Source organism: Rattus norvegicus, chromosome 13 (genome assembly GCF_021556685.1).
Source record: "Rattus norvegicus strain SHRSP/BbbUtx chromosome 13, alternate assembly SHRSP_T2T, whole genome shotgun sequence".
Taxonomy (NCBI): Eukaryota; Metazoa; Chordata; class Mammalia; order Rodentia; family Muridae; genus Rattus; species Rattus norvegicus.
In genome coordinates this window covers 28,344,889-28,360,135 of record NC_141546.1, presented here as the reverse complement: position 1 = coordinate 28,360,135, position 15,247 = coordinate 28,344,889, and the positions used below count along the sequence as shown (strand labels likewise).

Below are 15,247 nucleotides of genomic sequence, written 5' to 3'. Positions count from 1 at the left end.
CAAAACAGAAAAATCAATGTTTCCCAACACAAATTATAATGAGTCATTTTGAAATTCAGGTATTTGAATTTTAGCAGTCAATGCTTATAAACTGTGGTACATGTGTTTATTTAAGTGCTCCCCAATAAATATACACTTTAATTATATAATGGCCTATTTACAAGTTTCAGAGCTGAATTCTTTATGGCCACTATGATTAGTGTGCATGTAAAAATTTATCGCTCTTTTATGTTTTCTGTTTGGATGCCTCTGATTATAATGAGAGGATAAAACACTGTGTGAGCTGAAACACCGCAAGCCAATGAAGTTTTCTTGCAGATGCTAAACTTAATAGTTGGGTGGGAATCATTAAGTCTTCAACAAAATTCTTGGGTGATCATAAATGTCAAATAAATCCACATTGACTAAGTTACAATTATTAGGGTATATTAGTGCCTATACATTAAGTTGCTGTGTGGAGAAATTGTATTATTGATTCTGTTACTAATGTATCTCCTAGTCTTCAAATTTTGTTTTAGTTCAATAGAGATCAGCACTTGTTAATATTTCTCTGAACATGATGATTTATATGAAATTATACATATACTGTACATATTTCCTTTAATTCTGTATCATCATCTTATTTTAACTCCAACTGGGTCTTAAAAATGAATTTAATACCAGTATATAATTACCAAAGAGAAGTAAACTACACCATTCTCTATAATACCTGGTAAATCTTAAATCTCATGTCATAGAATATAATAGGTTTTCCAGAAAACAATGAGGCAACATGAAACAATTCTAATATTGTATGACATTTATTTTTACAAAAATATTGCATAATCATGGTAAAGATTCAGTAGATAAACAAAAAGATGTAGTACTTAAATTCACATTAATGAGAATGTCTTTCATGATTTTAACCATTCACACAGAACCTAGTAATATGGCACGGTAAATGTTTTTTGATAGAGGAACAAACAATCTGATTAATTGATTATTATTTACCAAGTAGTCCTAGTTACAGGATAATGTTTGAAATCTGGTGTGGTAGTTAATGATATGTTGAGGTCACACATATTCTATATTACTATGACTGTGCTTTTAAAAATGAATGGATAAAATATTTTTCTTTAAATTCTTTTTTTTTTTTTGGTTCTTTTTTTTTTCCGGAGCTGGGGACCGAACCCAGGGCCTTGCGCTTCCTAGGTTCCTAGTGCTCTACCACTGAGCTAAATCCCCAGCCCCTTAAATTCTTTAATGTAATGGAATCTTCCTTTGTCCTAAATATTTTTTCCATTAAGCAGTTTTACATATTAGACTTTTAATTATTCTCCTACAAAGATGTCAATCAATCTGTCATCATTTTGTTGTAATTCCATATTATTGCTTTTAGAGAAACAGAATAAAGTTAAACTATAAGAAACATAAAATATCATGTTTTTTACTTAGGGAAAGATAATGACACTTTACAAATAATATGATCACTGTTGAGCTACACCAAACACACAGACAGACTGGCACACAGACAGGCATACAGACAAAGAGAGAGAGAGAGAGAGAGAGAGAGAGAGAGAGAGAGAGAGAGAGAGAGAGAGACTCAACAATAAAAAAGTACAATAATTTGAAAGAAAAAGAGGAAATAAATAGAAAATTTTTTTAGACAGAAAAGAGAAGAGAAAATGATGCAACTATTTCATTATATCAGAAAAGAATAAAAGAGTGCTTAAAAATTTATCTTTTAGAATTAAAAAGTCAACTTCTATTTCTATTTTCATCCATATAAAAGTTGCCTTTTAGAAGTGCTTTGTCTAATAATTTTTCACATCAATTTTCTTTTCATGTTAGGAGATTTTCAAATTGTAAGCTCACCTTGACCTTTGTAGAGTGGAACAATTTGAGTCATGGTATATCAATCAAATCTTTATTTCTAACCTATATTGTAATTCAATTCAGGCAAGAAAACAGCTCAAATTTGGGGAGAAGCTAGTCAGGATTACCTTTAACAATTATCTAGATCATATATCATAAACAGTTGTAGAGAATGAATAATATATAAAAATATAAAATCATATGCTATATGCATACATGATATATATTTATAATAGAATATAGGAACAGAATATATGTGTAGGTATATATATATATACATATATATGTAATGTTTTAATTAAATTACATACTATGTATTTGTGTAATTTTTACTGAAACTACAAAACTGTCTTTTTAACTTATTTATTTTGATTAATCATCTTATTCATTTACCTTCCACATGACATTCCCCTTCACAATTACCTCTCTACAACCTCCTATCCCATTTCCCCATTCCCTTCCCCTTTTCCTCCATTAGGGTGTTCCTCCATGCACTCTCACCTCTTTGCTCTAGCATCCCCCTACAATGGGGCATCAAACATCTTCAAAGGTCTTCCCCTCCCATTGATGTCAGATAACATTTTATGTTTTTAACTAAAATAGTTTCATTATGTTCTCCTTCCTGTACCTCTTACTTCTTGTATGTTTGTCTTCTCATCCAAAGTTCATTTTCCCCTTCTTTAACTGTTTATGCTACACATGCATATGAATGATCAAATCCATAAATGAGTATTCTGAGTCAACTCAGATTACCTGTATGCATGTATTCTTTGGGCTGACCCATTATTATGGGTTTGAATAACCAGGAAGCTCATTCTTTGGGAAGATTAATTCTCACTTTTCTTAGCAGTTAATTGCTTGTAGTTTTTCATCTACCAGTAGAGCACCACAAGAGTTCCCTTATCAATATGTATATGCCAACTAGATACCAATATTCTTAAGCCTTCTCAGTCTCTTTGATTTCATGACCAGATGGTACAGACTCACAGAATAATTCCTAGTTTTCAGGTTCTTACAAATAATTCTGCTCACTCTTCTGAAACATTTGTTCCTTGGTGCATTGGTTGCAGACTATGCTGAAGATAATGTTGGTTAAAGGAACCCATCCATTGAAAACATTTGTGTGTAAATGATGAATAATGTTTAGCTGACATTTCCATTTTAAGATTATGCCTTTTTGACATTATATTTAATTTTAAATAAGGGGACAAGAGAAGTGATTCAGGATGTAAGAGTGTTTGCTGAATAGAATTTAACACTTGGGTTCAGATCCCAAACTCACTTATGAACCTAAGCATCTCCATGATCACTAATAGCACCAATGATGAGGAGAGTGAAAGCAGAATTCCCAGGTTGCCTGACAAAGTGCCTCATAGTTCAGCAACTGACCCTGTTTCAAACCAAAAGGGGGATAAGGAGAGAACAGAACAATGGATTTACTCTTTTCACTGGCAAACACAAGCATATGCATGTATGAAAACATGAATATATGTATATGAACATATATAATAGGAAGATACATAAAATAATTATAAAAAAATAACAGTTTTATAACAAAAAATAGTTGGATACTTCTCCAGAAATCAAACTCCTTATTAAGATATCATGACAAAGGCATTCTGCAAATTCATATAAAACAGTTTTTATTCACTCAAAAGATTTTGATCTAATTTTCCACACAGTTAACTAGTTATGTTGTCTGATGTATAAATCAAATATATTACGTTCTCTATTTAGTAGAAAGTGAGGCAACAACATTAAGTATTCAAGTATTTAGGTTTTTTTTTTTTCTTTATTGACTTGAGTATTTCTCATTTACATTTCAATTGTTATTCCCTTTCCTGGTTTCCCGGCCAACATCTCTCTAACCCCCCCCTTCTATATGGGTGTTCCCTTCCCCATCCTCCCTCCATTACCGTCCTCCCCCCAACAATCACATTCACTGGGGGTTCAGTCTTAGCAGGAACAAGGGCTTCCCCTTGTAGTTAGGTTTTTATTACAAAAAAATATTATTCCATAAAGGAAAAAGATCTAGAGCAATGTTTGGGGTGCTGAGTGTGGTGTATTACATTTCCTTTCCTTTCTTCTTATTTGCATAATATATGCTGAAGACATTCAAGCATGTAACATATTATGAATTTCTTCAGTTAGCAAATTATGGCTTTTCTAAGAGTTTTAGAAAGCAAAGACATGTGGTTTAAGTCTTGAAACAACAACTGGGAGTCTATACGAAGAATTTTACAAAAACATAAAAGGAGATAGAAAAAAATTAAAATTTGTATGTCCAAGGAACAATTTAAGAACACTTTCTACCCAGTAACTTACCCATAAATTAAATTAATGGTCTCTGGATTATTATTTACAGTATTCAATATTTATATTAGATGCATTTTTTTTAAAAACCACATAATGCTATGTAGTCTATATGCTGAACAGCTGGGATGGTTGATAATTTGAAAACGTGGCTGAAACATTTTCATATATTTTACTATATCATGATTTTTAATTGGGTTGTGGTAGTGGCTTATAATTTTATTAATAGCTATTTGCTATTAAATATCCTGATCTTTTCAAGAATGTTAAAAAACAAAATATTAAGACAAAAAAGAGACAAAACAAACTAATCAGAGTCACAGTGTTTACTTTCAGCAGTACATGGGGTATTTATGATATAGATTTTCTGGCAAATTTTTCAAGCCATTTGTGAAGAGACCTGAAAAGTTTACTTAATTTTGTACTCTTCTTGTCATTCTTATATATAAAGTATATAGTACTTTAAAAAAATGATCTTTCATAGGTATCAGGATTTGAAATTCTATATTTTTAGAAACACAAAGAAAAGGTCAGTGCCTTATCTATTTGGTACCTCTTAATGTTTATTGATGATATGCAATTAATTATATCCAAATGTTGAATTTTAATAATAATACTCACTTATGTATATGCATTTTAAAAAATTTAAATCAAATAGATATTTACAAAGTGATTTAGGAGTCTAATCAGTGTACCTCTTGTCAATTGATACTTCTTGAAACTACTGTAATGTATAAAAATGCTTTCAATATTATTTATTTTAGAAACAGACTGCTTTCATATTTTGATATTATTTGCAAATTCTTCCACTTATCACACATCTTGGAAAAATCATAACCAATATTCCATAATGAATGATTTATTAGCTCATTTCATTAATTACAAAAATACATGTTTACTGTCCCAGAACTTAAGGGAATTAAGTCTATCGATACAAGTATATTCTCTTGTTTGTATGTTACATATTAAAGTTGTCATGTGAAATGGGAAGAGCAGCATTATTTTTTTAACATGATCATTTTTGTTTGCTTTAGTGAATGGGATTCTGATTAAATGAGACCTAAATCTGAGTTACTGTTAATATGTGTTTTCTCTTTAGGAACATTTGTCATAAAAGTAACAGCCAATGACGCAGATGACCCTACAAGTGGCTATCATGCTCGCATCCTATACAACTTAGAACAAGGTCAACCATACTTTTCTGTTGAACCAACAACAGGTATATGTGAATTAAAAGAAATAGGGAAATTTTTTATGATTTGCAAGAGACAAAATGTCAGCACAATTTATTTGGTTGAAAATATATTCTGTAGTAGATGTCATGTTTCAATATAATATGATGTCATTCACTAATATGTAAATTCACTGAGGCAGTTTATGATTCAGAGATTGGATTTTCCATAAGTATCACATAAAATATTTATATGTGGGATAAAAATATATGCAATAAATCTTATAAATCTATCAGGAAAAAAAGAACACAGGACTTTAAAAATATGGGAAGTAAACATTACAGGAATCTGACTAGACAACATACACCAAAAGATAAAAGAATATTAAAACATCTCACCTTCATTAATATAAAGGGCATGAAGGTAAAAACCAAAAAGATGCATTTTCATTCTTAATTAGATATCTAATTTACTGTATAATTTTAAATATATGGTGTCAGAGGATTAGGAAGTCCATCAAAACAGATTGTTTTATACATTTTTGCCTTTATGTTTGAAACCAGATCCTTTTATACTTCTTAAACAAAGATTGTGATAGCAACTCCATTTTCTATCAATCCCTTCAATACTGTTTAAAGTAAGGGGAATCATGTGCTTCTTTTTTTTTTTTTTTGAAGTATATCTTAAAATGATCGGTTACTCTTTTATGGTAATTGAACCCAGTGTCTTATATATACTAGAAATAAACTCTGAAATTTGTTATCAGCTATAAATATATACATTGATTACTTAATATTTATATAACTCTATTTGTTTAATGAGTATTAATTGTTATAACCCAATCCACAGGAAAACGCATCTTCCTTTTCAAAATGTATAGGCCTTAAAGTTTTGACATGCCAAGTAATTGTCTCAAACTTAACAAGTTGACAAATGGACAAAGTTCTGATTACTATTAAAATATAAAGGCTTAATTTTTAAAAAAGATAATCTACATTGTAAAATATTTAAATATTTCCCAATGATTTGTGAAATGTTGATGTCTGTCTTTTTCAAGGCTTTTTGAGGTTAAAAGGTTTTATCGAATATGTTTTGTTGTATTGTATTATATTTGTAGCAATGTTCTAAATTCTCTGAAAGGTTATTCATATAATGCATTATTTAAAATATGCAAAAATATACTTTTTTATTTTATGTGCTACCTTTCTTTTTTAGATATTTTTATTTTAATAATATTTTTGAATAATGTATTTTGACCATATTCTTCCCTTGCAATTCCTCCTAGAACCTTTCACCTCAGCCATTGCTCACCTAACCTAATGTTATTGCCTTGTGCTTTCCTCTTCTCTTTCTCTCTTTCTCTCTCCCAAAAAACCTGAAAAATAAAAATCAAAATAAATAAGTAAATGACTAATAAAAGAAAACAATGTCAAAATATCAAAAAAAAACAAAAAACAAAAAACAAAAAACAAAAATCACAGAGATCCTTTCATGTTGGCTATCTTCAACTCCTCATGGGCTGCAGTGGAATAGAGCTGATACTGCCAGTGATACAGGATTGGGAAAAAGAAAAAGAAAAAAAAAAAAACGAAACAGATTTTTCCCATTGCTAGCAGGTATTGATTGTTTATAATTTCTTGGTTAGGGGGTAACCATGGTAAGGTTAGTGCTGTGACTCTATCTGCCTTTACTTGTGTAGACCTTGTACATACTTCCAAAGTCTCTGTGAGTTCACATGAGCGTCAGTCTTGTGGAGTCTGGAGTACACAGTCTTTTTTTTCCTCTTTTGCATATGAACTTAAACCATGATGAATGTGGTTTGATGGAGACAACCATTTTAGACTAAATATTCCAAAGTCTCTCATTCTCTGAACATTGTCAAGTTGTGGATCTCTGTGCACATTTCTGTGTACTGCAAGAAGCGACTTATTTGATGAAGTTTAAGCAAGAAAATGATCAAATAAATTTATTTCATTGCTATATTCTTTCATTCAAAAACATTAGTATCTTTTCCCATAAATGTCCTTATCCTCAGGTTTTTGACTCCTGTAGCAAAACCAGGTATAGAATCCATGAAATGGCCTTTGATACAATTTTAAAATATTGTTGGTTACTCCCATAACATGTGTAGTCTTACTGTACCACTATGTCTTGCAGTCAAGTTGCTATTAAAGGTGACAGGGATTTAGCTGAATAATATTAATTATTAACTATCTCCTATATTGTTATTACAAGTACCTGCTAGTATCATGAACACAAGTTCATGAGTAGGGGTAAAGCATCTACTTAGTCATTGACTTGACTTCTTTGTTTTAGATGACATGTAAGTTCTGCCTTTAGTGACTTATGAGGTTGTACAGAGGAACCTATATACTTGTAAAAGGCTTTGATATATGGGTGTTTCATGGGATCTGTATGCCCAGTGACATATTCACAAAATCACAAGAAATGGAGGTGAATACCTTTTTGAAACTGTTCTTTTGCACATCCGTAATAATAATTTATCAAGAAATCTTAGTTTTTTGGTCTTGCAGCAAGAGAATGTTAGATTTGCTTGGATATTGATTGTATATGTAAAATCATGTGATATTTTTGGGTAGTCATACTTTAGGAACTAAAATACATTTACAAATCTCTTTTAAAGCATGAATAATAAACATCCATTGTCATAATAAACACAGAGCAGCAACAACCAGAGGAAGCTCAATTTCCAGGTGCTTTAACATGCCCAGATTCGCAGGTGAGGTGGTCTCAACTGGCCCAACACCCAAAAAATAAAACTAGGACCTCTAGGATTCAGGGACTCAGGAAACCCTGCCTGGCCATTGGCATGGATTTATTTAAGTTTAAAACTGTACCCAGGAGAGATGCTGGGTGCTGGCTCTGCACCCACTCTTACAGCAGCAAAAGGGAACCCAACTCCCAGGTGCAATAACATGCCAGGATCACAGGTGAGGAGGCCACAAAAACTACTCGAACACCCTGAGTAATTGGGACCCCCACAGGAACCTAGGAAATCCAAAGACCACCCTGCCAGAGGCACCAATTCCTTGTAGCATGCAACTGTGACCAAAGCAAACAAGAAAATTCTGTAAAACTCACAGAAAGCCTGATTCCCAGAAGCTATGAGACAACAGGATCTCAGGAGATTGGTTACACCAGGATTTCCGGATCTCAGAGGCAGCTAAGTCACAGGAGCTCTGATACACCCAGAATCTCAGAATCACAAAATCACAGAGAAAACAGAACACTGAAGAGTTCTGACACAACCAAGATCTCAGCAGGCACAGGTTACAGTCACAGACAACAAGGGAAGATATCACTAGAGATAACCATAAGGTAAGAGGCAAGCACAAGAACCTAAGCAACAGAAACAAAGCTACTTGGCATCCTCAGAAGTGAGTTCTCCCATGACAACAACTCTTGGATAACCAATCACTTCAGAAAAGCAAGATTTTGATTTAAAATCATCTCTCATGATGATGATAGAGTACTTTGGAAGGACACAACTCCATTAAAGAAATACAGGAGAACACAGACAAACAGGTAGAATCCCTTAAAGAGAAAACACAAAAAACCTGAAAGAGTTACAGGAAAACACAACAAACGGGTGAAAGAGTTGAACAAAACCATCCAAATTCTAAAAATGGAAATAGAAACAACAAAGATCACAAAGGAAGACAACACTGGAGATACAAAGTGTAGGAAAGAGATCAGGAATAACAGATGCAAACATCACTAAGATAATATAAGAGATAGAAGAGAGAATCTCAGGTGCGGAAGATACCATAGAAAACATTGACACGACCGCCGGAACCTGAGGGAAACAGACCGGATAAACAGTTCTCTGCACCCAAATCCCGTGGGAGGGAGAGCTAAACCTTCAGAGAGGCAGACAAGCCTGGGAAACCAGAAGAGACTGCTCTCTGCACACACATCTCAGACGCCAGAGGAAAAAGCCAGAGACCATCTGGAACCCTGGTGCACTGAAGCTCCCGGAAACGGCGGCACAGGTCTTCCTGGTTGCTGCTGCTGCAGAGAGCCCGTGGGCAGCACCCCACGAGCGAACTTGAGCCCCGGGACCACAGGTAAGGCCAACTTTTCTGCTGCAAGAAAGCTGCCTGGTGAGCTTGGGAGACACAGAAGCAGATTTCCTCTAGGACCGGGCACGTTCTGTGTTTACCGGAAGTCCCAAACCCGCGGATCCCGGCCCGCAGCAGCTCTCTGCCCCCAGACCCTGTGAGAGAAAGACCCAACCGCCTGGTCAGGTGGGCACTCCTGAGGCTGCAGAGCGGAAGAGACCACCAACACTGCTCACCCCTGCCCACATCCCTGGACCAAGAGGAAACTGTATAAGGCCTCTGGGCTACCGTGGGGGAGAGCCCAGGAGCGGCAGGACCCCTGCCTGAGACACCGCCGGAACCTGAGGGAAACAGACCAGATAAACAGTTCTCTGCACCCAAATCCCGTGGGAGGGAGAGCTGAACCTTCAGAGAGGCAGACAAGCCTGGGAAACCAGAAGAGACTGCTCTCTGCACACACATATCAGACGCCAGAGGAAAAAGCCAAAGACCATCTGGAACCCTGGTGCACTGAAGCTCCCGGAAACGGCGGCACAGGTCTTCCTGGTTGCTGCCGCAACCACGCAGCACCCCACGAGCGAACTTGAGCCCCGGGACCACAGGTAAGACCAACTTTTCTGCTGCAAGAAAGCTGCCTGGTGAACTCAAGACACAGGCCCACAGGAACAGCTGAAGACCTGTAGAGAGGAAAAACTACACGCCCGAAAGAAGAACACTCTGTCCCCATAACTGACTGAAAGAGAGGAAAACAGGTCTACAGCACTCCTGACACACAGGCTTATAGGAGAGTCTAGCCACTGTCAGAAATAGCAGAACAAAGTAACACTAGAGATAATCTGATGGTGAGAGGCAAGCGCAGGAACCCAAGCAATAGAAACCAAGACTACATGGCACCATCGGAGCCCAATTCTCCCATCAAAACAAACATGGAATATCCAAACACACCATAAAAGCAAGATCTAGTTTCAAAATCATTTTTGATCATGATGCTCGAGGACTTCAAGAAAGACGTGAAGAACTCCCTTAGAGAACAAGTAGAAGCCTACAGAGAGGAATCGCAAAAATGCCTGAAAGAATCGCAAAAATCCCTGAAAGAATTCCAGGAAAACATAAATAAACAAGTAGAAGCCCATAGAGAGGAGACACAAAAATCCCTGAAAGAAATCCAGGAAAACATAAATAAACAAGTAGAAGCCCATAGAGAGGAGACACAAAAATCCCTGAAAGAATTCCAGGAAAACACAATCAAACAGTTGAAGGAATTAAAAATGGAAATAGAAGCAATCAAGAAAGAACACATGGAAGCAACCCTGGATATAGAAAACAAAAAGAAGAGACAAGGAGCTGTAGATACAAGCTTCACCAACAGAATACAAGTGATGGAAGAGAGAATCTAAGGAGCAGAAGATTCCACAGAAATCATTCACTCAACTGTCAAAGATAATGTAAAGCGGAAAAAGCTACTGGTCCAAAACATACAGGAAATCCAGGACTCAATGAGAAGATCAAACCTAAGGATAATAGGTATAGAAGAGAGTGAAGACTCCCAGCTCAAAGGACCAGTAAATATCTTCAACAAAATCATAGAAGAAAACTTCCCTAACCTAAAAAAAGAGATACCCATAGACATACAAGAAGCCTAAAGAACTCCAAATAGATTGGACCAGAAAAGAAACACCTCCCGTCACATAATTGTCAAAGCACAAAACGCACAAAATAAAGAAAGAATATTAAAAGCAGTAAGGGAAAAAGGTCAAGTAACATATAAAGGGAGACCTATCAGAATCACACTAGACTTCTCGCCAGAAACTATGAAGGCCAGAAGATCCTGGACTGATGTGATACAGACCCTAAGAGAACACAAATGCCAGCCCAGGTTACTGTATCCAGCAAAACTCTCAATTAACATTGATGGAGAAACCAAGATATTCCATGACAAAACCAAATTTACACAATATCTTTCTACAAATCCAGCACTACAAAGGATAATAAATGGTAAAGCCGAACATAAGGAGGCAAGCTATACCCTAGAAGAAGCAAGAAACTAATCGTCTTGGCAACAAAACAAAAAGAATGAAAGCACACAAACATAACCTCACATCCAAATATGAATATAACGGGAAGCAATAATCACTATTCCTTAATATCTCTCAATATCAATGGCCTCAACTCCCCAATAAAAAGACATAGATTAACAAACTGGATACACAACGAGGACCCTGCATTCTGCTGCCTACAGGAAACGCACCTCAGAGACAAAGACAGACACTACCTCAGAGTGAAAGGCTGGAAAACAACTTTCCAAGCAAATGGTCAGGAGAAGCAAGCTGGAGTAGCCATTCTAATATCAAATAAAATCAATTTCCAACTAAAAGTCATCAAAAAAGATAAGGAAGTACACTTCATATTCATCAAAGGAAAAATCCACCAAGCTGAACTCTCAATCCTAAATATCTATGCCCCAAATACAAGGGCACCTACATACGTAAAAGAAACCTTACTAAAGCTCAAAGCACACATTGCACCTCACACAATAATAGTGGGAGATTTCAACACACCACTCTCATCAATGGACAGATCATGGAATCAGAAATTAAACAGTGATGTCGACAGACTAAGAGAAGGCATGAGCCAAATGGACTTAACGGATATTTATAGAACATGCTATCCTAAAGCAAAAGGATATACCTTCTTCTTAGCTCCTCATGGTACTTTCTCCAAAATTGACCACATAATTGGTCAAAAAACGGGCCTCAACAGGTACAGAAAAATAGAAATAATCCCATGTGTGCTATCGGACCACCACGGCCTAAAACTGGTCTTCAATAACAATAAGGGAAGAATGCCCACATATACGTGGAAATTGAACAATGCTCTACTCAATGATAACCTGGTCAAGGAAGAAATAAAGAAAGAAATTAAAAACTTTTTGGAATTTAATGAAAATGAAGATACAACATACCCAAACTTATGGGACACAATGAAAGCTGTGCTAAGAGGAAAACTCATAGCGCTGAGTGCCTGCAGAAAGAAACAGGAAAGAGCATATGTCAGCAGCTTGACAGCACACCTAAAAGCTCTAGAACAAAAAGAAGGAAATACACCCAGGAGGAGTAGAAGGCAGGAAATAATGAAACTCAGAGCAGAAATCAACCAAGTAGAAACAAAAAGGACCATAGAAAGAATCAACAGAACCAAAAGTTGGTTCTTTGAGAAAATCAACAAGATAGATAAACCCTTAGCCAGACTAAGGAGAGGACACAGAGAGTGCGTCCAAATTAACAAAATCAGAAACGAAAAGGGAGACATAACTACAGATTCAGAGGAAATTCAAAAAATCATCAGATCTTACTATAAAAACCTATATTCAACAAAACTTGAGAATCTTCAGGAAATGGACAATTTCCTAGACAGATACAAGGTACTGAAGTTAAATCAGGAACAGATAAACCAGTTAAACAACCCCATAACTCCTAAGGAAATAGAAGCAGTCATTAAAGTTCTCCCAACCAAAAAGAGCCCAGGTCCAGACGGGTTTAGTGCAGAATTCTATCAAACCTTCATAGAAGACCTCATACCAATATTATCCAAACTATTCCACAAAATTGAAACAGATGGATCACTACCGAATCCCTTCTACGAAGCCACAATTACTCTTATACCTAAACCAAACAAAGACCCAACAAAGAAAGAGAACTTCAGACCAATTTCCCTTATGAATATCGACACAAAAATACTCAATAAAATTCTGGCAAAACGAATTCAAGAGCACATCAAAACAATCATCCACCATGATCAAGTAGCCTTCATCCCAGGCATGCAGGGATGGTTTAATATACTGAAAACCATCAATGTGATCCATTATATAAATAGAATGGAATAGAATTGAAGACCCAGAAATGAACCCACACACCTATGGTCACTTGATTTTTGACAAAGGAGCCAAAACCATCCAATGGAAAAAAGATAGCATTTTCAGCAAATGGTGCTGGTTCAACTGGAGGGCAACATGTAGAAGAATGCAGATCGATCCATCCTTATCACCCTGTACAAAGCTTAAGTCCAAGTGGATCAAGGACCTCCACATCAAACCAGACACACTCCAACTAATAGAAGAAAAACTAGGGAAGCATCTGGAACACATGGGCACTGGAAAATTTCCTGAAGAAAACACCAATGGCTTATGCTCTAAGATCAAGAATCGACAAATGGGATCTCATAAAACTGCAAAGCTTCTGTAAGGCAAAGGACACTGTGGTTAGGACAAAACGGCAACAAACAGATTGGGAAAAGATATTTGTTAATCCTACAACAGATAGAGGCCTTATATCCAAAATATACAAAGAACTCAAGAAGTTAGACCGCAGGGAAACAAATAACCCTATTAAAAAATGGGGTTCAGAGCTAAACAAAGAATTCACAGCTGAGGAATGCCGATTGGCTGAGAAACACCTAAAGAAATGTTCAACATCTTTAGTCGTAAGGAAAATGCAAATCAAAACAACCCTGAGATTTCACCTCACACCAGTGAGAATGGCTAAGATCAAAAACTCAGGTGACAGCAGATGCTGGCGAGGATGTGGAGAAAGAGGAACACTCCTCCATTGTTGGTGGGATTGCAGACTGGTAAAACCATTCTGGAAATCAGTCTGGAGGTTCCTCAGAAAATTGGACATTGAACTGCCTGAGGATCCAGCTCTACCTCTCTTGGGCATATACCCAAAAGATGCCTCAACATATAAAAGAGACACGTTCTCCACTATGTTCATCGCAGCCTTATTTATAATAGCCAGAAATTGGAAAGAACCCAGATGCCCTTCAACAGAGGAATGGATACAGAAAATGTGGTACATCTACACAATGGAATATTACTCAGCTATCAAAAACAACGAGTTTATGAAATTCATAGGCAAATGGTTGGAACTGGCAAATATCATCCTGAGTGAGCTAACCCAATCACAGAAAGACATACATGGTATGCACTCATTGATAAGTGGCTATTAGCCCAAATGCATGAATTACCCTAGATCCCTAGAACAAACGAAACTCAAGACGGATGATCAAAATGTGAATGCTTCACTCCTTCTTTAAATGAGGAAAAAGAATACCCTTGCCAGGGAAGGGAGAGGCAAAGATTAAAACAGAGACTGAAGGAACACCCATTCAGAGCCTGCCCCACAGGTGGCCCATACATATACAGCCACCCAATTGGACAAGATGGATGAAGCAAAGAAGTGCAGACCGACAGGAGCAGGATGTAGATCGCCCTGAGAGACACAGCCAGAATACAGCAAATACAGAGGCGAATGCCAGCAGCAAACCACTGAACTGAGAATAGGTCCCCCGTTGAAGGAATCAGAGAAAGAACTGGAAGAGCTTGAAGGGGCTCGAGACCCCAAAAGTACAACAATTTCAAGCAACCAGAGCTTCCAGGGACTAAGCCACTACCTAAAGACTATACATGGACTGACCCTGGACTCTGACCCCATAGGTAGCAATGAATATCCTAGTAAGAGCACCAGTGGAAGGGGAAGCCCTGGGTCCTGCTAAGACTGAACCCCCAGTGAACTAGACTATGGGGGGAGGGCGGCAATCGGGGGAGGGTTGGGAGGGGGACACCCATAAAGAAGGGGAGGGGGGAGGGGGATGTTTGCCCGGAAACCGGGAAAGGGAATAACACTTGAAATGTATATAAGAAATACTCAAGTTAATAAAAAAAATTTTAATTACAATAAAATCAGCAACATCCAAAAAAAATGCACAACTAATAAAAAACTTATTGCTTTTCAAAAAAAAAAGAGAAATACTCAAGTAAATAAAAAAGAA

The 15,247-nt window shown here is 36.4% G+C and overlaps 1 protein-coding gene across 4 annotated transcripts in view; it reads left to right on the top strand.

The window, feature by feature from the left end:
- Positions 1-15,247, top strand: part of Cdh19 (cadherin 19) — a 111,184-nt gene that overhangs the window by 41,089 nt on the left and 54,848 nt on the right. For all 4 annotated transcript variants that reach the window (XM_087581149.1, XM_087581148.1, NM_001429618.1 and 1 more), the window contains 1 exon segment: positions 5,267-5,386. In XM_087581149.1, coding sequence (XP_087437275.1) covers positions 5,267-5,386 — 120 coding nt within the window.